Below are 25,007 nucleotides of genomic sequence, written 5' to 3' on the forward strand. Positions count from 1 at the left end.
CTCTTTCCAGGATTAAATGAAATAATCCATGTAAAGTACTTAGTACAGATATTGTGAAAAGCTTAATTCCATCTTTTCATTCACATTTTTCTGGAAAGGATTTGTGTTTTCAGATTCTTTATGTTACTTTAATGGTCTTCTTACCTTTGCTTCTATGCACACATTAGGTGAAAGGTGAGGGCTGTTGAGACTCAGGGTGCTCGGGTCATTCCCACGGTGGCCCACTAGGAATCACGATGGACGGGACATGGGACTCGTGATTCTGAGTCTGCTCCTGGGAAGGGGCTCACCTGTCAGGGAGCCTCCTGGTGTTCCCTCGCTTGGCTTTCAATAGCATCTCTGCCCTTAAGAGCACAACTTGATCCTTAGAAGGGAGAAATGGAGAACGAATGTGTTACAGTTATATCAGGGCATGTAGGTAAACTGCATGTGTGGCAATTACTGATGAGATATCCATATTACTAGAGGTACCAATATGAGGAAAACTTTCTAAAGTAAGGATTTTTCCTCATTAATTTCCATCTTGTTTGAAAGTGAACTACAAGGAGAGGAGATTTTACAGTTTTACATTTTACATTTTTTTTCACCATTCTTGGAAAGTTCCCAACCACCTAACTATTAAATACAGAATAAACACAAAATAATTGTCAATAATTATTTTTCTTTTATTTATTAATATTTGTGATGGATATTATAGTTATTTCCTCTATAGATGCAGAGAGCATGTATTATCTTTCTTCCTAACCATCTGATTCTGTTGTACTCAGGATTTTTGTTTTTCTTTGCAGAACCCCTAGAGAGGTCTTCAAAGCAGCGTATTCACCATGCGGAGATCACCTACTGTGCTCAGGGGCTCTGTTCCAATGGAACAGGGCTTGTTTTGTCCCAGCATTGAGCCTGAGTGTGGAGTGAGCTGCATCTGCCTCCCCTAGGACATAGGATTTATGCTTTGGTCTCTCATATACCCCAAATAGCTAATTGTTAACTTACAGATCTAGTGTTCCTAGATTTCTTCAGGATGGCCTCAGGATGCTAATAAAAGGCATGCAATTATTACATTTGGCAGATCATTCTAACTTTGAAGACCTCCAATGCTCATGAGCAAAATGGGAAAATGATAACAAGAAATATCTATGTAATAAGTACACCCCTCTCCTGATGTATACCACTTCCTGCCTTCGTTCTGAACCATTTAGTTACTGGAAATCTCTGTACAGTGTCTGTACAGTGAATAAACAGACAGATGGATTTTGCTCTAAGCGATCCACACTGTATTTTCAGAGTTCCGAGATAGTCTAATGGAGTAGGAAATAATGTCAAATTGTCCTTAATTTGGGCCATAATTGATGATATCATGTGGGGCACACCGAGAGAGTGTAATCCAAGATGTCTTCCTGCACAATTGCGGAAGTGCTGCAAGGCAGGCAGGCTCAGGCTGGGTGCTGTGGTTGCCCATACTGAGAAGGATGTGGGTGGGCACAGACCTGGAGATGGTTCTTGTGTAGGTTATCTTGACAACCCTAACACTGTGTGTACCCATCCAGTAGGCACAGTAGTATATGGCCTCATCTTCTTTCTTTAAGGAATTTATCGTCAAGGTTGAAGTGGAAGTTTGAGAATCTTTACTTGCCTCAATTTTGCTGGACTTCCTATCTCGAGAAGAGGTTGTCGAGGTGACATATTTTATGTGTTCTAAACCTTGGTTTGGTTTCTGCCGGTACCAGTGTATGGGTAGACCGTCAAAGCCTTGGATGGCTGCTTTACAAGATATGTAAGCACTCTTATCTGTTGCTGCAGAAACAGATATTTTAGGTTGCTCCAACTTCCCAAGTCCAACTGCAAACAAAGAAGAGAAATTCCCATGAACAAATGATTTGTGAAGAGGCAGCAATAAAGAATGACTTCAGTGCCTCTTGGGGACTGAAATGACAGGGGAGCTACTCACAAGCCCAGAAGGAGGAGAAGATAACTGCTTTCAGCAGTGGCATCCTGTCTGCCAGTCTGGCTCTCCAGGCAGAAGGTGAGAAAGTGGGGATCCTGTTAGCTGGAGGTCTCAAGTCTGTGGCGGCAGGGTGGGACTGTCCTGGTGTCTCAGAGTAAGTGGTGGGTCAGGTGGTTCTCTTGGATTCTTCATGAACTGTGATAGTTATGAGAAGTTCTGGGGTTTCCTGCACCCCATGAGTGCAGGGCAGATTGGTTAACTATCTGGAAGGAAATCTCTGGTATGAATGTGTACATCTGGGGTGGGGCAAGGATGGTTCTCTTACCCACTGACGCATTCCCCTGTGATTCCATACTGTAGAAATATTGCCTTGGAAATATTAAAACATACCTGCTGTGTTCTGTCCCTGTGACTATCTTTCTGTAATTTCTGTTGATTCAGGATAGGAATAGGAATCAGGTGTTTCTTTCTCTGTTACTCACCGTTTGGTCTGACGCCTAAAAGGCTGATAGAGAGCTCTCCACTAAAGATCTGAACACAGGGCGTCTCCCTGTGAATATGAGGCTCTTTGAGCACTAGATGGGACAACAATGGGAAGAAGGTGGCTCGAGTCTTTCCACAAACTCATCTATGCATTCTCATCTGAAAAGGGCCTGTGCTCTCAGATTCTTGGTGTTTTCCTCAGGTCTTGCTATCTATGTTAGCTTGTATTAAAACTTTAGGTAACCAGTAAGGCCTTATGTAGGCTCAAGAAATCAACCATGGCTCACACTGAGGGAATATGATGGTCAGGAATTATATAGATAGGATGTGAATCACAAAATATACAGTGCATCAAAGGCAGGAGGAGAAAGGCTGACAGATGATGTGACAGTGTCTGATTCCATCCAGGGTCAGCCTTTCCTGGGACCCTCTTTATTTCTTTCAATGGCCTCCCTGGGTCTTTAAAGAGGGAATTATGAGGGTGAACATATTGGAAATTGTCAAATAAATAAGACAACATGTATGGCACAAGTGCAAGGTGATATCTATATTCTTCCACGGGATGCCCAGTGTGCCCTACAATAACAAAAACAGATGGATTAAAGGGTATTCTTTATTTCTTTTGCAATTATTTCAGAGGTGGCATCATAAAACAATAGAATTTTTATTACTTCATATTTCAAAAAACAAATTGATAATTTATTGGTATTTCTTTAATACCACTAATAATACTTGCATCAAGAAATGTTCCACAAAGGTTAGTTTTTTCTTCTCTATGAACAATATACAGCATTTCTTTTATCCTCCTATGATGGAAGGGTACAAATTCTGAAGCCAGATTACCCGAGTCCAACCCTACTCTGCCAGGAACCAGGTGTGTGACCTGGACAAGTGACAGAAACAGGTAGTATCTCACTTACCTCATGAGTCAAATGCACTTCCTGATAATAACAGAACAGACCTCGGAGATTGTGAGGGTGAAAGGAGCTAATATAGGCAAAGAATTGAGAACACTAATAGAGAACTCTCTCATACACAAAATTATTAGCTGCTCTTCTCTTGGTCCATTTGCTCTTTCACAGGCAAAACCAAGATTATCCACAATATGCTGGATTTATTTAACAGCCCTGATGCCCCAGGGTTCTGTTCTGATGACATCACGCTGCCACACCCCTGAATTTAAAGTGAGAAACCATTTTTATCCCCCACACCCCTCAAAAAGACACTTGCTCTGCCCTAAATTTACTTCAAAGATTCTGTTTGTTATAAAACTGTGTGATCTATAAATTTTCATGGTGGTCTCATGATTCAGTTAACCAAAAAAAGTAAAAAAAACCATGATCTTCTTGTCTTGGACCAATCACTTTAACTTTCTCAGCTTTAATTTCTTTATCTGTAAAGTGGGCAAATAATAGTTCTATTGCAGGGGGTATGTAATATTATATGTGGGATTTCTGGTACACAATTGTTCCCTCCCCCAGCCTGAGCCATTCAGTTAGTGGACATCTCTGGGTGGTGATGTGAACGGGCGCTGAGCCTATGTCCGCTTGTTTCCAGACAAAACCTTAATTCATTAGGAAGTGGTACTAAATGAAGATTTGGGAACCGTATGACCAGGAATGCTCCCTGCTTAAAGTAGAGCCTACTGCATGAGGATTGACCCAAGACGGCTTCCTGGAAAGCTCAGGAAGTGCTTCAGAGAAAATGCTGAGGCCGGGAGCCCAGCTAGAAGTTCGTTGAGTTTGCTCCTGTGGGAAGGATGTGGTTGGGCAGAGATCCAAGAGAGACTGTTGTGTGGGACATTTTGGCACCTCTAGTGCTATGGGTCCCAAGGAGCACAGTCGTAAATGGCCACATCCACTTACTACTTTTTCCATCAAGTTTATGGAAAGGAATGAAATCAACATTTGAAAACTTTTTCTTGCTGCAAGTTTATTGTTTTTCTCACCTAAGCAGACTCTAGCTAGGGTTTTTATTGAAGAGACATATGTCAGATGTTCCATAATTTGATTTGATTTCTGCCCATACCAGCGTATATTTATATTTACAAAGTCTTCAGCAGACGTCATACACGGTATGCGGGCTTTCTTATCTGTTCCTGAAATTAATATTTTCGGTTGCTTCAAATTTAACTTTCAAGCCCATCTGCAAACAAAAAAGGGAAATTCCCACAACATATGATATAGAAAGAGGAAATTAGAAAAAAAATCTCTTTCATCTCTGATCTATGTTGAAATAATTGAGGAGCAATTTACAAGCTCAGAGGGAGAAAAATATGAATGCTCCTAAGCTGTGACATCCTCCTGCGTGCCGAACCGTGTCCCCAGGAGAAGGCGAGAAAGTGAGGTTCCTGGTTGCTGGAGGACCCAGGTCAGTGGCTGGAGGACAAGGCATGACATGGTGTGAGAGGAGGAAGTGGGGGGTCGGGTGGTCCTCTGGGGACTTCATGGCTTGCTGCAGAGCTGAGCAGTTCCCATGAGTGCTGAGCTGACTGGGGCATAGCGTTCATGATCTGGACAGGAACGTGTCTGTGGGACAGGTGGAGGCAGTTCTGAAACTGACTTAATTCTGTTTCCAAGTTACCTGTTCCCTCCTTGATTTTCAGACCATAACTAAGTTGCTCCAGAGATATCAGTGTATGGATTCTGTATCCAACATAAAAATTGATCCCTCTGTTAATTTGTTTGGGATTCAGGACTGGCGAGTATGGAATACGGACAATATTTTACAATTAAAAAAAAAAGGCAAACTGAAGTTTTACATTGACATTATTCATAGTTCATTTTACAACCCATGGACATTTCTATTTGAGATATACAATGGAGTATTTTGTTTTATAATTAATTGGGATGTCACCATGCAGATTACAACTCAGAGAAACCAAATTTTGATTATAATCTGGGTGCCCCTCAAGAGGAGACTTGACTGAAATTGCTAGAAGGACTAGCAGACACAGCAATTTGTGAGACCAGCTTCTACTCACCCTGGACTTTGGGACTATCTCAGGAATACTATATCACAGAGAGGAGTAATTTTAGATAATGTTCATCTTTACATGTTGTAATAAGTCTTTACAATCAACATTATACCTCATATCTATTGAGGACTTGGCAATATTGTTCTAAATGTTTTCTTGGTATTATTTCATTTCCATTTCTCACCACTCTTGACAGTCAGTGGTATTATTGTCTCCCTCTGACAGACAAGAACAGCGTGGCAAAGGTGACTTACCCTAAATCACAAAGCTGGTAAGTGTGGGAGCTTGGATAAATAACAGATGCTCACTTAAGAAAACTTGAGTAAACATGTTAAGAAATGATGAAAATCAAAGCCATTGTCATGTACTTTTAAGCATTTTCTCTACATATTTATAGATAATAATATTTTTGCATCATTACACAATTTAAAAAAAATTTTAAATGGACTTTACATTTACAGTTTCATATTCTGTCCTTTAACTGTTAATACTCTGTGCACTTTATATTTGGAAATATATCAGGTCCTTCAAAAGCTCATGTGACTATCACTATTAATGGCCTGTAACAGTAAGCACCCTCCTAGACTATTTCCCTCATCTAGCATCAACTGAGTTATTTAAAATCATTGTGTCTCAGTTTATACATCCGTAATTGCCTAAACACCTTTCAGAAATGTAAGAAAGTTATGTTATCACATAAGAATGATAATGAACATTAAGTATAGATAATAATACTGGCATATAAAAATGCTTTCTGCTGTTTTCAAGTTATATTTTCATTATTACTAAAAAGAGAATATTACTTTGTTAAATAAGATTTTAATTAAAAAATTATTATAATCCTTTTTTTTGAAAATGTGTGACATTAGTGAAACTATAAAGAAGAATAACCCATCCACCCTAACATGACAAAAAGCTACCTTAAAACTCCAATATGTCTTTTTGTTTCTTCATTTAGACATTTACATATTTGAGAGTTAATGTATGGGTATTTATACTTTATGTGTTTTTTGATATTTGATTTTAAATATTTTCACTTTGATTAATAAATCTTCAAAAAGATCATTTTTAAGACTTCATATATTATATCATTTGAATGCAACACAAATTATTTGCCTCTTTCCTTTCCTTGCTGACTTTGTCACTATTTTTTCTAGGGCTCATATTGAAAAAAGCTGATATAACTTTTATGTCCTGAGATCTGTTTCTCTGGAGACACCTTGTTACTAAGATACATTGTTCTTCAGTGCATTACATGAGAAAATCCATGCAAAGAACTTAGCAAAGATATTTTGAGAAGATTAATCCACATTTTCCATGCATTACTCTTAGAAAAGGCTCATCTTCTCACGTTTGTTGTGTTTTAATTTGTGCTGATTTCTAATTTGCTTGTATAAAAAATACAGTAGACCAGACACGTTATGTTTAGCCTTACTAGGACAATGGTTCTCCCATTTAAAAAGTCTGGTTACAAAGAGTGTAGATCAGGGTGTGAAACAAAGAAATACGAAACCACCAGAGGCAGGAGAAGAAGGGCTGATGTCTAATTCCATCTCTAATGTCTGCCTAGCTTGTGAATTCCTCCTTTTTTCCTTCCAATACATCTCAAAATTAAACAATAGATTATGGATCCATGAAATAGGGCATAGAGAGAATGACTATGTTGATATTATTTTTGGAATGTTTAATTAAGTTGGCAACTGAACAAAGAGATATCTACATTCTTCCAGAAGCCTACTGCAAACACTATTATTAGACCTAGAAAATAAGGAGTTTATATTGTTTTATGCTGAAAAGTCAATTGGTAATTTACTGGTGTTTTACTGATTTTGTGAAGACGCATAATCATTCAAATCCTGGGCACGTGTTTCAGCGTACAGTAATAATTTGTGTTAGTTAATGTTCCATGATAGTTCCGTCTCCTCTATGGGGATAGAACAAGGTGTTGCTCCTTTTATTCTCCTGTGATTAAGAAACAGTTTAATGTAATACTGAAGAGGAGTCAGGTTACCTGGGTCCCTGAGTGGTCCTACCACATCCCAGCTGTATGACTTGAACAGCTGCCTGAACCACTTAGTTTATGAGTCAGATATGCATGATGAGAATCACAGAGTAGTCCTTACGTGACAGGTAGTGTGGAGCTAATATATGCAAAGAATTAAGAACCTATAGAGAATTTATACACATGTGCACACACATACACACCCCACACACAATGTTGGCTCTTCTTGTGTTGGCAGGTCCTCTCTCTTTTTCGTAGGCAAAACCAAAGGTTGTTTCGATATGGTGGGTTTATCTAATGGTCCCAGTGGTTCAGAGCTCTATTCTCATGACATCGTGCTCACAGAATCCACTTCCCCCCACCTCCTGGAAGAAGGGCACTTGCCTCATCCCTAATTTATCCCAGCTATCCTAGCATTCACTTAAAAGATTGCAATTCAGCCAAGGATGGTGGCTCATGCCTATAATCCCAGCACTTTTGGAAACCAAGGTGTAAGAATCACTTGAGATCCAGAGTTCAAAACCAGCCTGGGCAACATAGTGAGACCTCGTCTTTACAAAATGTAATAATAATAATAATAAATAAGAAAAGTTAGTCAGATGTGGTGGCACATATCTGTAGTCCCAGCTACTTGGAAGGATGAGCCCAGGAGTTAAAGGTTGCAGTGAGTGATGATCGTACCACAGCACTCCTGCACAACTCCGGCCTGGGTGACAGAGCATGACCCTGTCTCTAAAGAGAAAGAAAGGAAGAATAATAAAAAAGAATCTTTAAACTATTTAGGGTGGCCTCACAGACCAGTTCAAGAATTGTGACCCCTTATCATTGGCTGATCCTTATGCTCCAATTCTCTAAGCTTTAATTTCTTTAGCTCTAAAATGAAGCAGTGATAGTTACAGTGCAGAGAGTTTGTCTTGTCTTGACTATATGTGTCAAGGATGCCACTCAATGATTCCCTCTGTCAGCCTGCACCTTGCTAATCACTGGATGTCTCTGGATGTCCTCTCAGTCCCCAGACAGGACTATAACTCAGAGGGAAATAGCATCCAATGAAGATTCTGAAGCATAATTCATCCGGTCAGTTGGGAACTAACATGTAAGCATAATCAGCGATAGCTTCCTGGAAAGCCCAGCAAGAGCCACAGAGAAGGCGAGCCTGAGGCTGGGAGCCCAGCTGGGGAGCTGGTTGTGGTTGCCACTGTTGGGAAGGATGTGGTGGCCACAGAGCCCAGGAGGGGATCTTGTGTGGGCAGTCTCAACAGGTCTAGCACTGTGGGTACCACCCAGCGCAGTAGTAAATGGCCGTATCTTCTTTCTGTACGGAATTGATGGTAAGGATTGAAGTGGAATTTTGAGGATACTTTTTCGCCACAACGTTGTTCTTCCTCCCTGCCGAGGAAACTTGAACTGAGGCTTTTGTAGAGCTCACTTGGATCAGATGCTTCAAAGCCTGATTCGGTTTCTGCTGGTACCAGTGAACAACCTCAGTTTCGAAATATACAGTCGATATCTTGCAATGTATGTTAATATTTTTCATTACTTCTGTGGAAATGGATATATGGGACTGCTCCACTTTTGATAATCCAAGTCCAACTGTAAGTAAAAGAGGAGAATTTCCAGTGAACATCTGAGAATGTAGGAAGGAAACATTGAGGAATTACTTTGGTCACTCATCTAGACTGACATGGTTGGAGAGTGACTCACGAGCCCAGAAAGAGAAGAAGGTGAAGGCTTCCAGGAGTGGCATCCTGTCCACCAGGCTGTATCCTCAGAGAGAAAGCAGGAAAATGGGGTCCTGGTGACTGTACACCTCAGGTCTGGGTCAAGAGGGTGTGGCCTGAACTGAAGAGAGGGAAGGAAGTGGTGGGTTCCTTGGGCCCTTTAGCGCTGGCTACAGACTCAGCACTGCCTGCCCTGAGTATCTGCAGATGGGGTGTTCGCCTCAGTAGCTCTTTGCATAAATGTGAGTGTGCCATAGAGGTGCCTTCATTTCTATGGAAATAGAAAGGGTTTCTACTTGCCTAGGAGCTATTTTATCAATACCTTTTTTTCTCAGCATAATATTTTTAAATAATGCATGTTTAATACACATTAACTTTTATAATAGCACATATTTAATGAGAATTTTCTACTTGTAAGCGTTTTTTTCTTAAATGCTTATTACTTTTTAATCTTCAGGACAATCACATCATATATGTGCTTGTAGCTTTCATTTTATAGATGAGGGTAACGAGGCACAAGGGAGTCAGGTGGCTCACTGAAGGTCACACAGCTCACAGGTAGAACATGCTGGTAAAGACGCTCATAAAAGAAACTCAGAGAAACAGGGTAAAGATAAAAATAAAAACAACCATGAGCACACTACTAAGACCCACCACTATTATCATTACGGTAAGTTAACTTCTAGACTCTTCTTTGTAGATACATGGCTATTAATGTGATTTCATGGACTATAACTATTTTTATATGTATAGGGTTTTGTGTTTTTATTCTTTTAGTTCACCTTACATTCTGAGCCACTTCCCATGTCCCAGAAGCATTTTTAATGTCTGCAGCTACTAACTGTCTGTCTTTGTTATCTAGGAGCTGCCTGACCCTGTGGAAACTTCTTAATCTCTTTGTGCTTCATACTCCCCATCTTAAAATGGATGCAATAGTAACACTTATATACAAAGTTTCTGCAGATGAAAAATTAAACATACCTAGTACGTTCCTAATATATATTAATTTTCAGTAATTATTAGATATTATTATTACTTCTGCTACTCCAATTTTGAAATTTGATTTTCTCCTACTTCCAACCGTTTAATTCTGCCCCCCACCCCACCCCAGCTTTCATGGTTAAAATGCTTTGGTGACCATTTTGAAGCAGTAACCTGGTAAAGTCAAGAGAAACCAGTCAAATGTTATTATATATCACTTTCCCACATTAGAGAGCTTCCCTTTCCCTCCATCCTCTCTTCAGCTAAGCTTCTTCACTTCCATTTTGTGATGTCCATATGGTTTCCTCTGAGATCTCTGGGTGTGTCAAAGCTCTTTTAACCCTGGACAGTGGTTGTCCCTGACACTTATGTCCAGCTCTGTCACGTGTCGTGTGGGACAAGTGTGAACTCAGACTGGCTTGGGTCCCCCAGAGGTGAAAGAGGAGAAAGCAGCTGGCTCAGATGGCTGGAGTTTCCTCCTGCGGTGGCTGCCCTATTTTCCCTTTTTTTTCATAAATAGCATTTCTGAGGTGCTCAACACTGGGGAGTTGAGTGTCGAGGCGGTACAGGGCAGTAGACCAGAAGGCCAGTGTGTCTTCCCTGCACAGGGGTGAGTCCTGGGAATGGGGAGGAGGAGGAGGGGTGCCAGGTACTGTATGTAGCCCGAGCTAGGCTGTGGGCGTTAGCTTGGCTTGGGGCCCTGGGTTCTGCCACTGCTAGGGCAGCCACAGCCACGCTAGGACTCCCTAGGTCCCTTGTGCCATTGTTGCTGCCAGTTCCTTCCAGACTCTGCAGCTCTAGCAGCCATGTGTGCGTGTGTGTGTGTGTGTGTGTGTGTGTGCAGGGGAGGCCATTGTGGGGAGTGTGTCTGATTGCTGGAGCCCACACTATCTACCTGACTACCTGGAAGAAAGCCTGAGGAAATGCATCAGGCATTTTTCTTTTTCATAGAGGGAGTTGAATTCATTCTTCCTTCAAGATGAATTAGGTGGGAATTTCCCCAAACATAGGACAGGGATGCTAGAAGGCAAAAAGAAAGACAAATGACCACCTCAGAAACATAATTTTTCTTTATTAATTATTTCAAATAAAAGAAGTGAACAAACACAGATTTTATCTTTTACCTATTTGTAAACACTGCCAAGTATTTTAGTTTTTATTTTATATACTTCTCCATAATATTAATAGCTCACATTAATTGAGGATATTGTATGTGGCAGACATTGCTACAGACACTTTTGTCCATTATCTACGAAGTTCTTATTCTGGTTCCCATTTTGCAGACGGGAAAATTGAGGCTTTGACAGAGCAGGCATTTTGTTCAAGTGTGCGTTTTGTTCTGACAGGAGTAAGTGGCAGAACAGTAATTTGTATCAGAGGATCTGACTCTAGAACCCATGTTCTTAACAAGACACTTTATTCCTTCCATACATATATTCTCTTCCTTTTAAGGCTCTCCGATGCATGTTCCAGGATTTATTATGGGAAATGCTCTATATGTGCTTTCTCAGAGATGATTCCAAAGATTCATTTATCCCAGCAAACATTTGGCAGGGATCCACTACAGGCAAGGCATCACGCAGGTAGGTCTGGGAATGTCACCGAAGCCAGAAACGGAGGTTCCTCATTATGTGATAGTTGTATTCTAGCAGCACTTACATTCTTCTTGATTCATTTGGTGCAACACCTGGAACTCAGACTAACGTGGTCATGACAAGAATCGTCCACCCTTCGTTGCAATTCCCTTATTACTCAGTGCACGTTATCTATACTTCCTGGAAATCTCGGGACGAGGAATGATGGTCCCTGATTCACTCTGACTGTTCTCTACAATTCTCAGACAGAAACCAACCCTGATCAGGAGGAAATCGGGACAACTGGAATTTGGAGCATGAAGCTGGCATCACGTGGGCACAGCCGGTGGCTGTCTGCCTCCCTTTCCTGTCGCTTCTAGGACTGAGGTGCCTTTCAGGAACACAGGGTGGGGCCCAGGCTGAGGCTGGGAGGCAGGGATGAAGCTGCTTATGTGGGAAGAATTTGAGTCCAGAACTGAAGAGGGATTCTTGGCTCCTCTAATACTATGAACCCAATTGTACATGGCTTCCTCTATTTTATTCTGTGGACTGTATACACAGCATTGCAGGGCAAGTGACAGAATCTCTCAATGCTTCCAATATTTTGTTCTCACCTAACTGCCATTGAGCAGCTGTTTTAATGGATCAGACACTTATCAGATACCCCACAGCCTGACTGGTTTTTGTCGGTCCCAGTATAGGACTGAGGTAGCAGATGCAGTGTTGAGTACTGTGCATGAATATCTCATCCTTCTTTTCTACAGTGCATGTAGATATTCCTGATGGTGCCATTTTGATCGCCCAACTTGGGGATGGGGAGAGAGGACGAGAGAGATTGGAGGTGGAAGGAGAATAACACAGAGTTTTCAGTGAGTACCTGTCATATCAACAGGAAGCAGTAAATTAACTTTTTTTAGGTTCTCACATAATCTGAACAAAGGGAAGACCAAACTGACTAGGCCAGAGAAAAGGACAGATGACCACTTGTAACTGGCCACTAGGTCTACCAGGCTTTGCCCCAAGGACAAGCTGGAGGCCTCAGGTCGGTGTCAGGCCTGTGTGACTGCTGGTGTCAGGAAAGGACACAGCTGGGCCAGGCAGGGGCTTCTGTCCCTGCCATTCCTGAGGTTTCTGAGTTGTCCGGATAATGTCAGGCTGTGACAGCAAACCCACTACTTCAGTTATGGACAATTAGATAGACAGGCAACAGGGAGATAGAAACAGAGGCAGAGGGAGAGGCAGAGGGAGAGGCAGAGGTGGAGGTAAAGGCAGAAATAAGTAAACCTAGTGCAGACAGCAATATTGGAACATGTCTCCGAAGGAAGGTTTTTCTTGATTAATTGTCCCAGTCATTTGGGACACAGGGGATACAAACAAAAGTAAAACTTAACTGGAGATACTGATAATGAGTACTTACTGAGTCCTTTCTCTACTGCAGGAGTGACGCTCTGCCTTCTGGATTAGTTACCTCAGCGAATGCTCACAGCACTGGCTGCAGTGGCTCTGCCATCTCTGCTCCTCGGAAGACGAAGCTGCAGGTGCTCACGTCGCCTCCAGCCCCGACTCCAGAGTCCGTGCTCCCTGGCTGCACCGCGGGTCTCCTATGCAGGTGACATTTTCATTCATTGCATTTTTTGTGACCGTCAATTTTTCTCAGGGCTCTGGGATTTGAAGTCTGGTTACTGTAACCAAATGATACCATTTTCATTTGTTCTTTGATAACTATTTTTCTGTAGAATAGTTTTGTCTTTCCTTAATGTTAGGATGCTTCATGAATTTAATTTATTTAAAACCCTGTAACTTGTCCCTGTGCCTCTATCACTTGTCACCTCCTAAATGGGCCCCCCACAGCACACAAGGGTCCTTTTTACTAAGTGACAAAAGGCACAGCCCAGACAAAGTAGGCAAAGGCGCCCTTTCTCCAGGCCGACACAGCCCAGCTCCAGAGTGCACAGCGGTGGGAGTGGGATGGGAGTTTGGTCCACACTCGTGCCCCTCACCTGGGTGCCACCGGGCAGGCGCAGTGGTGGAACATGCACACACTGCAACGCAATGGGGAAGAGAGGGGTCATTTTTGTATAGAACAGATACGTCTCATCTCATCCTCATTCTGATACCGCTCGAAGGCAATAAACTTACCAATTACCAATTTAAAGTAGTTTCCACCAGATTGGAGCAGTCTCTTTCATTGTGGTACATTCTTACGCTTTTCTGCATTTCTCCCTCTTCTTCCTTCTCGTCCCCAGGATGGCATCACTACACGGGGAACAGTGTGGGAGTTAGTCTCTATAGCCGTCTTCCTGCTGCCCTCTGCATCCTCGACAACTTCCAGCTCTTTGTGTTGCTGGTCTCCGGGATTTGGACTCTTCCTCTGAATGAGCCAGTGCAATGACCAGACTGAACTTACCACTACGGACCCCACACCACGCCCTTGGGATGCAAAGCTCCCACCCTGCAGCTTCTCATCCAAATCCCAGGCTCTGTGTCCCCCTCATCCCCTCAGCACCTCTGTACCCTCTTAAAGACCCCGAGAGTCGTCTGGATCTCCTGTGTGCACAACCTGTGCAGAACACTAGCGCTGGTTTGGGCTCATCTTTGCAAAGGCCTTCCACTGTCGACGAAGTTCTCCCATGGCCACAGGGGGGAAGAGGTTCGTCGTCAGCTGGATGCTCTCAGATGCTCCCTCTGTTTATCTTGGGTTTCTGTTGGAGCGTCTTCCTTTCTGAAATAGGGCCCTCAGAGTCAAGGGAACTAGAAAATACCTTCGCTTAATTCTCTGCCCCTCTGAGTTTCCCCACCATCTCACAACACCCCCTAGCCCGAAGGCCTACCCTTCTCTCTGGGCGGACACCAACTTCACTGCCATCATACCCCGAGTCTTCCGTATCTAGCACAGCTAGTGCAACTCTGTGTTCTTTGTTTGCCAGCCTGGCCTTTTGACCTATGAATAGGAGAGTCAGAACTTTAGAAAGAACTTTAGAAACTCCCCCCCCCCTTTTAAATATACTTAACCTAATTTATAAGCCCACTATCTCACAGTTAACTCAAAAAGTGAGTTTGTTCTGAGCAAAGCTATTATCTCATTAAGTGGATAACAATCTCATGGTTTAGTTTAGGTTTTTTGTTTTCTTTTCTTTTTTTTTTTTAAAAAAAAGGGCTACAGGTAACAAGGTTCATGTGGGAGAATAAAAATATGCTGGCTACATATTTCCAAAACATTATCCTCATTACACATTTTGATTGTTTACTCACATCTAGGCTTTGGGTTTTGATCCCTGTCTGAGTATCTCATCCATATTTTCTGCTAAAGTAAGATCACAAGAACAAAGAAGATACTCAGTTTTCTTAGCCTTTTCCAGCCTCCCATAGGGAAAAGGGTCCCAAGGTAGATTGTCCGGGAAGGGAACTCTTCCAGATGTGTGCCCAAGGTGACCCTTTAGCTGTGACATCTTGAGCTACTGCTGCTTTTCTGTCCATATTTGCCCACAAATGCCATAGTATATTCCTATGAAGTCAATAAACACTAAGGGCATTCAGAGTGGAGCAATGGTGCAATCGAACAGCATGGACTATTTGTTTAGACAGATCACTGTCCCTCTCTAAGCATCAGTTCTTTCTTCCACAAGTAGGTTTATTTTCAGGGTTTTTATGATGATCGTCTGAGATTCTGAACATAGGGAACAGCTATTACATTCTCTGGCAGCCAATAGGAGCTGAATGAGTATGAATTCCATCTTGTTCCTTGCCGGCACCTTCACCCTGAGCATTTTGCCATGACTGGAAAGCTCTAGGAAATGAAATAACGGACTTTGCCTTCTCTCTGAAATAATTGGGCCATTTCAGTATACTACTCTCTAAATAGGAAACTAAGTCAATAGGAAATGATGTCAAACCAGACATTTAGGGGCACAGTTACTGGCATCTGTAGGGGTGCAAATGATAGTCATCTGACTCCCTTTTCAATTTCCTCTGAAGACAGGAAATGCTGCAGGCGGAGGCTGAGGCCTAGCCAGGCTGAGGGCTGGATGAGGCTGCTCCACCTTGGGAAGGATGTGGTCACAGATACGATAAAGGGGCATGTGCTCATTATCTTGGCTCTGTTGACCTGATAAGTTCCCAGGGAACACTATATTAGATTATCACGTCTTCTTCTTTTGCTGTGAATTTTATATTAATGACCAAAGACAAGCAGACAGAATTTTATATATCTCATGTCGCAGTTATTTGCCTGTAACTGACCTTGAAAATGAGTTTGGTGTTTGTCAGTACTTGAGTGTGTATGATGAAAAGTTATATCTGGATAGCCTGCAGTGAAAACATATGCTTCCTTCCTGCTACTGAAATATTTTTACTTGCTTCAATTGTATTTATCCAGTTTCAACTGGAATGTAAAGAATGACATTTCCAACATAGCCAAAATTATCGAGAAATAAAATATTCATTTTTTAAAAGACCTCAACCAATCTGAGAAATAGGGGAACAAGTTCACATTCCCAAAGTAAAGAGAAAGAATTTATTTGTAGCCATAGCTCCCTCCTCCCCAGGCTGTGTGCCCCAGAAGAAGGCTGAAGAGATACAGGGCCTGGAGTTGCAGGTGCCAGGCAGGAGGAGGGGAGCCTCCTAGATTGTTAGTTAGCAAAGAAATCGGATGTCTCAGGGCCCTGCACCCAGATCAGTCATTTCTGAGGTTGCTAATTGGTTAGGAACACATGGGCGCTTTACCCACATCTATATGGCACCAAGAAAATCAGTCCATGTGCCAAGGTAACACTTATTCATACCTTGTTATCTTTTTGGCTCTTAGAAACTTTTAGGGAGACTCCTATTATTATTATTATTATTTCACCAAGATTAGTTAAATGATTTCAGGGAGAGTTGGTCCAAGTTACCAAGTCTGCTATGACCCAAAGCCACCTGTCAGCTTTTCCAGGTGACAGTCAAACCCTCATGACACAGGTCAAACATTTACATGAGCCCCCATGCAGGGCTCTGCTCCGGACCCAGGGCGGCTCCAGTGCCTGGGGAGTCCCTTTTGGTGAGGAGGGGGAAGAGCAGCCTCCTCACCTCCTCATTGGGAGAGGAGGGGGCTGCCAGGGCTTTCCCAGCAGTGCCTTTTTAGACAAAGTCTTTGCAGAATTAGAGTCCCCAGGGATTCTCAAGGCTCTTCTTATATACGGGGGGGATAGCTCAGGGCCAAAGATTAGAGTTATCAATTTTGTCCACCTTTTAGCAAGTCTGTGGAAAACATAGGTAGCCCAGGGTCTCTCAATCTCTGCATTATTGACATTGTCGGCTGGATATTTCGTTGTCATGTAGGGGTTGTCCTGTGTGTTGCAGGATGTGTAGCGGCATCTCTGGCCTATATTCACTAGGTGCCAGTTGCACTCCTACTCTGTTGTAACAACCAAAAATGTCCTCAGACATTGCCAATGTGCCCTGGAGGGGAGATTGCCCCCAGCTGAGAATCCCTGGTTTAGTCCCTTTCTTTAGGATGCAGACACACTTACTACTATTTTCCTGAGCTTTGAGTCTCAGCCAGGATTGGGAAAAAATGAAACTCCCACTAAACATCCAGCATGTCAATTTCTCCTCACTCTTGAGCAATATCATTTCATCTTCTTTGCCTGCATCTCTTTCTCGCTGACATATATCCCATGCTAAATTTCGTTTTACTACAGAAGGAAGGCTGTTAAACCCACTCACTGAATCAAGCAGGATACAGTCCCTACAGTGGGAGCTCCATAAATACTGGGTATCATTAGGAGATAAATCATATTAGAGATCTTATTGGAATGAATGAAAGATGTGAAAAATAACTATTAATATAATTCCTTACTTTGATGTGGTGTTTACAATTTCCAAAACATTTTTACATGCATTGGATTATTTTATCCAAGCAACAATATGTTGAGACAGAAAGAGAGTCCCGGAGTGTATGAGGGTGTAATATTAGTATAAGGCCTCTCAGTTGGCGAATGGTAGAGCTGGAACTCAAGCCTGTTTCTTTAATACCAAGTCCACATAGTGTGCTATAGAAGAGAATATGAAATCATTCCATCTTTCTTTTAATTCCAGTTCTGCCTGCTGTTGGCTTGATTTGTTGTTGTCTGACACTTAGTGCCCTCAACTATGAAAATCAATTAGAAACGTCTATCTTCCAGCATTCGTCTAAATACATGCATAGGACAACACCTGGCACAATGCAGGAGCTCAGTGGCTTCCATAGCCCTCACCTCCTTCCTCTCTACTCTGCCTCCTTGTTGAAGCAGGCTGAGCACAGTGTCACTGTTGGGAGGCCTAATTTTGGATTTGGGGTATGCTCTTTATGTGGTCTTAGTTCCTTGACTTGAATGTATCTCCAGACAGAAGAGTCGCCCATCTTGAGGCCATTGCCCTCCCAGTGGAGGTTCTATGAGCTAGAGCCTCACGGCCAAAGTCCTGGGGCAGCCACACCCATCGTCTTTCCCCAGAGAGGTCTCCCACACCCCACCTTGCAGCAAACATGGGCAAGGAGGGAGCTGGCTGAAAATACCACATTTTTTCTGTACCCAAGGAGGTGGTGAAAATTAGTTAATTGAAACGTTTGAGTCAAAAAATAATAAAGATCTATAAATAGCAAAGTATTTGTAAATTTGGGATGCTATTTTCCCAAGATATGTCCTTTCAGTATTAGACAACTTGATGACAAAAGGAATTTAATTAATCCTTCTTACTCTTTTAACCAGGCTGCGTGTGACAAAAGTGAACTTTCTCCTTTTCTTATTTGGCCATACTTTTCTTTGATTCTTCTGATCCATGAATCTTACCCAGTGGTCCACTATTTTCTGCCTTCTCAGAACAACTATATATGCCAGGAAAGCAAAAAATTTTAAGTTTAATTCTTCATTTCCTTTGCGGGACATAGTGAATAGCATAGTACTATTCCTACCAGTACTTACTAAGAATATTCAGGCTATTTTGATTGCTTAATTATGTTTCTTCGAGTAATTGGATTTCTTTCTGTTTCAACTCTTTTCATTAAAGAGTCAAATGGCATCAATAGCATCTCCAGGCAGAAGAATTCCATAAGTGTACTTGGGTACACTATGGGCACATGATCTTTATCCTCATGAAAATGCACGGAAGCCTCACCCGCCTCTTCTCCCCTTTGTCTTTTATTCCACTTCTTGCTGGGCCAGTGTGGTGTGGTAGGAGAAGGGTGGGTTTTAATAATAGTCATACACGGTTTTAGATCCCTTCTCTGCTACTTACTTGTGATGCCTGCATGATTCTGGATGTTACAGAGTCTCTCTGAATCCCAGGTTCCTCATCTAAAAAGGAGGATGATAATATCTAAGTCAGAAAAGCCATGTAAAATTCAGGACCGACACCAACTTGGCCCTCAGCCCATACCAGGGCCTCCCTGGGCAACCACATAGGAAGCAGAGCGTGATGTGGCCATCTAAGGCCAGGCTGCAGTTGTGTCTATTCCTATGTTCTCTTTTCCATCCATGTTTGGATAATATTTCTGTGCTCCCCAGCAGACTGAGAGTGGGGGAGTACAGCAGCAAAGGAGATAATTGAGGGGCATATCTTTGTGTTTCCTCTTGATGCCTTTCTGTTGCTCAGTAAACACAGTGTTTATTAAAAAAGTGTTTGACTTCTTTTTTTTTTTTTTAAAAAAAGGCATAGAAGTCAGAAAAAAAATGATTGCATGATAAAATTCTCTGCAGAAAACTCTCTGCAGATTGTCTCTAAGTAAACCCTGTAAGCATTAATTTAAATAACTTCATGTGGCCTTGGGGAATGCAGTCTAATGCTGCAGGTAAAAACAAACAAACAAACAAACCTAATTATAAAATGAATGGTAAAAACCTCTATTTTCTGTCAAAATGTCTCCATTAAAAAATTTTTGTTTTGTTTTGTTTTGCTCATCACTCTGGGATCAAGGCAATAGGTTTTATAATCATATACACCTAGATTCAAATCACAGCCTTCCCACTTACTATCATGTCACTAATTTATCAAAGTCCCAAATTCATACCTATAAAATATCAATAAACTGAGATGATGATAATAATAAAAATAGCTATCTCCCAGTATTTTATTAGGATTAAATGAATTGAAGTATACGGTATAAAATGGTTAGTACATAAAAAGTACTCAGTGAACAAAAGCTATTTTATTATACTCATGTCAGAACACTTATTACATTGTTTACATTCATATAGAAGTGAGCTTCTCGAGAGAATACTCCAGATATCCAACTCTGTACTCATAAAGCAATTAATTTTTTGTTTTTCTTTGGCTAAGCAAAGAAAAAAAGGAAAGTCACAGAAGTCTCCTGACTCATGAGCTGGAAATTCTAATTCTGCTACTTTATGAATATATGTTTTTTTGACAATCACTCTATAACTTTAATTTATAAGTAAATAAAAAGTAAAAAAAAAAAAAAACAGGACTACAGGAGAATACTAACTATCAGCATGTGATTGAAATTGTTACTTGATTCAAAAATATCAAGAAAGTGGATTAAGGATCTGTAAAAGAGAAAGATCAATTATAACAACCGGGGGGATAGATTACTTCTCTATTCTCAAACATTCAGTGAGAGTTGGGCTTGTTCACTACTCTACACTCATTTATTGTCTTAAAGAACATGAAGAACACAAAATTGTATTAATCATAAGATTTGTTCATCAAGCAGTACAATCATAAAGCACTATAATCATTATCCAAATGTAATCACTTTTATGTTACTTATTTTACTTATGTGCTGGTGATTTATTTAACGAGTCAAATACCTGAGAATCCTTCACTTACCCTAAGAACAAAAGCCTTATGAATAATCAACGTGGTCCTATTAAGAAATTGATTAGAAAAGCACATACTTTTGTGATGGTCTCTCAAGACTTGTCAAGTTCACTGTTTTGTTACTGAGGGAACAGTCACACATCCTGTTCTGTTGGAGATGGGATCTTGGTGGTTTTGTGGACAGTGAAATGGAACAAACTTGATAAAACAGTCTTCTCACTCCCTAGCTCATCTTAACTTATTTTGAGTCAAAGGTAACCCACTTATTTCACTATCTGTTTGATTTCTTCCTTTGCTGCTCCAAGTCCATTCTCCAGTTCACTCTGACTTAAAACTCTGACTGCTCTGGTTTATATTAATGGTCTTCCTTATTCTCCAGGTGCTGTTTGGGGGAAGCCAATGGAAGCATCAGCAGGAGGCTGGGAAATAGGAGGAGAATGAGATCAGGGTTCCCTCCCTGACAGGTGGCCTTCAGTTGGCTGCATCCTCCCCAGTGGCCAATATATAAAATATTGTCATCTACTCCATAGCCAGAGGTTGATGCCCAGGATCCGAGAGGTGGACATAGGAGAAGCCATTCTCTTCTACATCAATTAACCCGTGGAAAGAATTTCTTTCTGTTTTTCCCCAAGATTTGGATCCATAGCCTTGGAAATGCTAGTGCCAAGGAAGACATACAAGCCCCGTAAGCTACCTTGAGCACCCAAAGCATTAACATTTTCTTTAATTTAGCATACTGGATCAGTAAAAATCAGGAGAAAAAAAAAAAACAAGATTTTGTTTTTTAAAGGTAGTGAAAGTTTTTAGAGAAGAAGAAAGAAAAAGTGATCAAACAGGTCTTTCTAACCAGCAAACGTTATCTGTTGTCTCTTAGTGCTCAATAATACGCAGAGATATTTTTAGTATTATAAAGCATGTGAATTCTTTTTAAGAGTAAATTTTAAAATAAAATTCAAAAGTAATAAGTGTTTTCTATTAGACAACTTAGCAAGTACAGAAATGACATAGGAAAAAACATTCATGATCTCAATGACTAGAGACAGCCTCTCCGAAGTCTGTACCCTTTTCTCTGCCCCAGGCTGCCTCTGCAGAACCATTCACAGGACTGAAAACAAAAGCACTTAAGACAAAACAGTTAACAGGGCTTTCCAGCTGGGTCTAGCAATTTCTAGCATTGTGATGCTTATAAGATGCCTCCTAAGTAGCAGACATTACTTTTCCCACAGTACTAGTATGAGTGGGGAGTTGGGCAATAGATGGTATGTTATATGAAAATATCACTTTTGCAGATTTTCTTAGATCTCATTCAGCTTTCATTAGCTAATGTAGCATTGGTTCTTTTGCTCAGAGTCATTGTGTCTCACCCATCTCAAGTATAAAAGAAAAAGAAAATAAGTTGAGCCAAAATTATCAGAATATTTAGGGCATCCATCTGTGCAAAAACCCTGACACATTAGGTAATGTGAGTACTTCAGTAATAATCAAAATATCAATCTCAATTCAATAGATATTAATTGAGCCCCTACTACATTCTAATAAGATGCTTTCAGTGTGTCTATGAATCACAAATTTAAACAACCATTCAATTGGCAACTGTTTGCTTGGGACAGAGCGGGTTTGCCTCTGGCTGGTTTGCCTTTGGTATGGCCACCTTAGGCTTCACCTTCACCTGGTGAAGCTCACCTTAGCCAAAAGGAGAAGGGCATGAGGAGCAAATGACCCCAAATATGGGCTAGTTTTCCCCCATAACAGTTGTTTATACCACGCGCAAGGCCAGTGTCCTCTCCAGCTGTGCGTCAGTCTGAGGTCCCATAGCGCCATGATTGAAAACTTAGTTTAAATTAATTTGGGATGAACCCTAAAGTGAGAGTTTCTTCATATTTAACTATTCTATCTATTAACTATAATAGACACCCTATGATAGATACGATGATAAGCCCTGGATATACAAAGCTCTGTGTGTATGTGTGTGTGTGCGTGTGTGTGTGTGTGTGTGTGTGTGTGTTCCTGTATATACAATCACACCACACAACGTTTCAGTCAAAGACAGTGGTCCTGTAAGATTATAATGGAGCTGCCCTACATAGGTGTACCATTATGTATTTTTCATGTCGTATTTTACTTTACTTTTTCTATGTTTAGATATATTTAGATGAACAAGTACTTGTCATGATGTCACAATTGCTTACAGTATTCAATACAGTCACATGCTGTACAGCTTTGTAGCTTAGGAGCAACAGGCTATACCACAGAGCCTAGGTGTGTAGCAGGCCATTTCGTCTAGATTTGTGTAAGTACACTGTGTGATGTTCGTACGACAAAACAGCCCAGAACATATCCCTATTGTTAAGCGACTCATGGCTGTATATGTATGTGTGCTAGTTGTTACTTTGTTTGCTTTGTCCAGTTTTGTTTTTTATCAGATAATACTTACTGGGCTGTCACAATATGCCAAGCACTGGGCCAAACCCTTTACACATATCATTCCAGGAGCTCTCACAACCACCCGTGAGATAACCGCAGGACCTTTGCTCCACAGGTGAGAAGACAGAGCCAGAGAAGCTCAAGGCCTTGCCACAGGGCTCCTCTGTGCTAAAGCCCGGTCAGATGCGAGAGGCCCGGGTCTTGACCACTGTGTACGTCCCATGCACAGCCAGACAGTCATGGAGCTGTTGAAGGACCAAAGTATAAGAACTATTTGAGAAGATGAGACTAAGAATCATTCGTCCCTCAACTCTTTACCAGCGGAAATCTGCTTTTACTGTTTTATATATGTAAGATCATAATTCAAGAAAGAGTTTCATGGCAAAAAAAAAAAATTAAAGCAGCAACAACAACAAATTGTAAACCATGACTTGAGCTAGATGTAACCAAAATCCACAAGTGATTTATAACCACGAGATGTATTTAAATTGAGGACTGTCATTTTAGTGGCCTATGGCAACCCAGTAGAAGAAAGTGTCCCAACAGAAGAGCGCAGGCGCCTTGTTATTTCTGCTGTGCGTAATGCCTGGCTCGGAGCAGTCTATCAAAAACTATTGTTCGATGAATGGAATCTTAAGCCAGAAAATGAACTGTTCCTCAAACGTCAATCCAAAGTAGACCTGGACATGGACTCAGTTAGAAGTGTTTATAAGTTCTGTGCAAAATCAAACATCACCACTCCAAGGCATGCATGTGATATATTAGTCATTGCACCCTGCCCTACTTGTGGTTAGATCATGCTGTGTTTGTTACGTTTTAGCCTCTAGGAAAATGAATCCCCTCTATTCTAACACCGATTTTTAAATTAAGGGAGATAGGGAAATCAAGATAGCTAATGGAATGCAAATCAACTAGTACGAAAGAATCACACACACACACACACACACACACAAATGTGTATATATCTTGGCAGAAAAAAATACACTGAGTAGGGGAGGTTGACCCAGATGAATAAACACGGGTGATCTAGAAAAACTGTTGGAGAGACAGCAGATTCCTGAAACGATGAGGCTTATCACTTCTATACAAGAACTGTCCAGAAAGTATCCAGCCATTGTGAGTATAACAAGAAGATATTACAAGGCTGGATACTTTCCAGACAGCCCTCGTATACTTATGCAAAGCCTCCTCTTGAATAAAACATAGAATTTGACAACTCCACATAGGGTCAGCACATGAACACCTACCTTGAAGACTATAAAAGCACACTGGTGGTAACTGTGGTTTCTCAATTCATAACAACGAATTAACCAACGAACATTTGTTGAATGAGATAGCTCTAACTGTGTGACACTGTGCAACTCCCAGGAGGCACAATAGTAGGTGGCTGAGTCTTGTTTCCCTACGTTGTGAATGGTGAGGATAGCCGTGGAAGCTTCAGGTATCCTGTCCACCTCAAATTTGTTTGACGCGATGCCTGGTGCCATTCTGACAGTGTCATTAGATAACACGTATGCCAGGAGCTGTATGACTTCATCACGTCTTTCTTGATACCAATATATGGACATTGCAGAAATTGTTCCTTCAGACACCACACATTCCAGGCGGGCTGTTTTTGACAGCATTTTAGTGCTGGAAAGTTGCGGTTGCTCTAGGTGAACTGCACCATATACACACACTGGAACAAAAAAAAAGAGGGAGAGTAAACAAACCGAAAACTTGGAATTAAAAAAATAATAAAATTAGAGAATGCCAGTCAAAAGTAACTGGGAGAGGAAAACAACTTACAAGCCCGCAGGACTGCCAGAGTTGACGCTTGGAGCAGTGACAGCATGTTTGCAGAGACCACACTGTCCTCCAGGGCAGCCAGCAGTCACCTCCAAGAAGCGTTAGACCACTGTGGTGTGGCTCAGTCCACCAAGTCAAACTTCCCCTGGGTGGGGGTGAAGGGGGGGCCTCCTGCCTCACTGTGAAGGGATGTCCCCACCACCTGTTAGCACAGCCACACTGTGTGAAGACAGTCCTGCAAAGTCTGCCACCTTAGATCAGACCACAGAGTATAGGTGGCCCCCTTAGACTCTGAGATGATTCATTTATCCAAACAATATTC

At 41.5% G+C, this 25,007-nt stretch overlaps 2 long non-coding RNA genes and 1 gene segment (V, D, J or C); 1 reads left to right on the forward strand and 2 right to left on the reverse strand.

Moving 5' to 3' along the window:
• Positions 1-1,327: 1,327 nt before the first annotated feature.
• On the reverse strand, positions 1,328-2,314 carry LOC123647021. The segment is given in 2 exon segments: positions 1,328-1,836; positions 1,946-2,314. Coding segments are annotated over 2 exon segments (552 nt in total).
• Positions 2,315-11,916: 9,602 nt separating this feature from the next.
• LOC123647785 lies at positions 11,917-14,952 on the forward strand. Its single transcript, XR_006738333.1, has 4 exons — positions 11,917-12,067; positions 12,445-12,549; positions 13,119-13,289; positions 13,927-14,952. It is a non-coding gene; the product is annotated as an uncharacterized LOC123647785 (long non-coding RNA).
• Positions 14,558-20,666, reverse strand: LOC123647786. Its single transcript, XR_006738334.1, has 3 exons — positions 20,551-20,666; positions 18,932-18,990; positions 14,558-14,621 (listed from the first exon to the last, which is right to left on the reverse strand). It is a non-coding gene; the product is annotated as an uncharacterized LOC123647786 (long non-coding RNA).
• Between the last annotated feature and the right edge of the window lie 4,341 nt (positions 20,667-25,007).

Source organism: Lemur catta, chromosome 11 (assembly GCF_020740605.2).
Source record: "Lemur catta isolate mLemCat1 chromosome 11, mLemCat1.pri, whole genome shotgun sequence".
Taxonomy (NCBI): Eukaryota; Metazoa; Chordata; class Mammalia; order Primates; family Lemuridae; genus Lemur; species Lemur catta.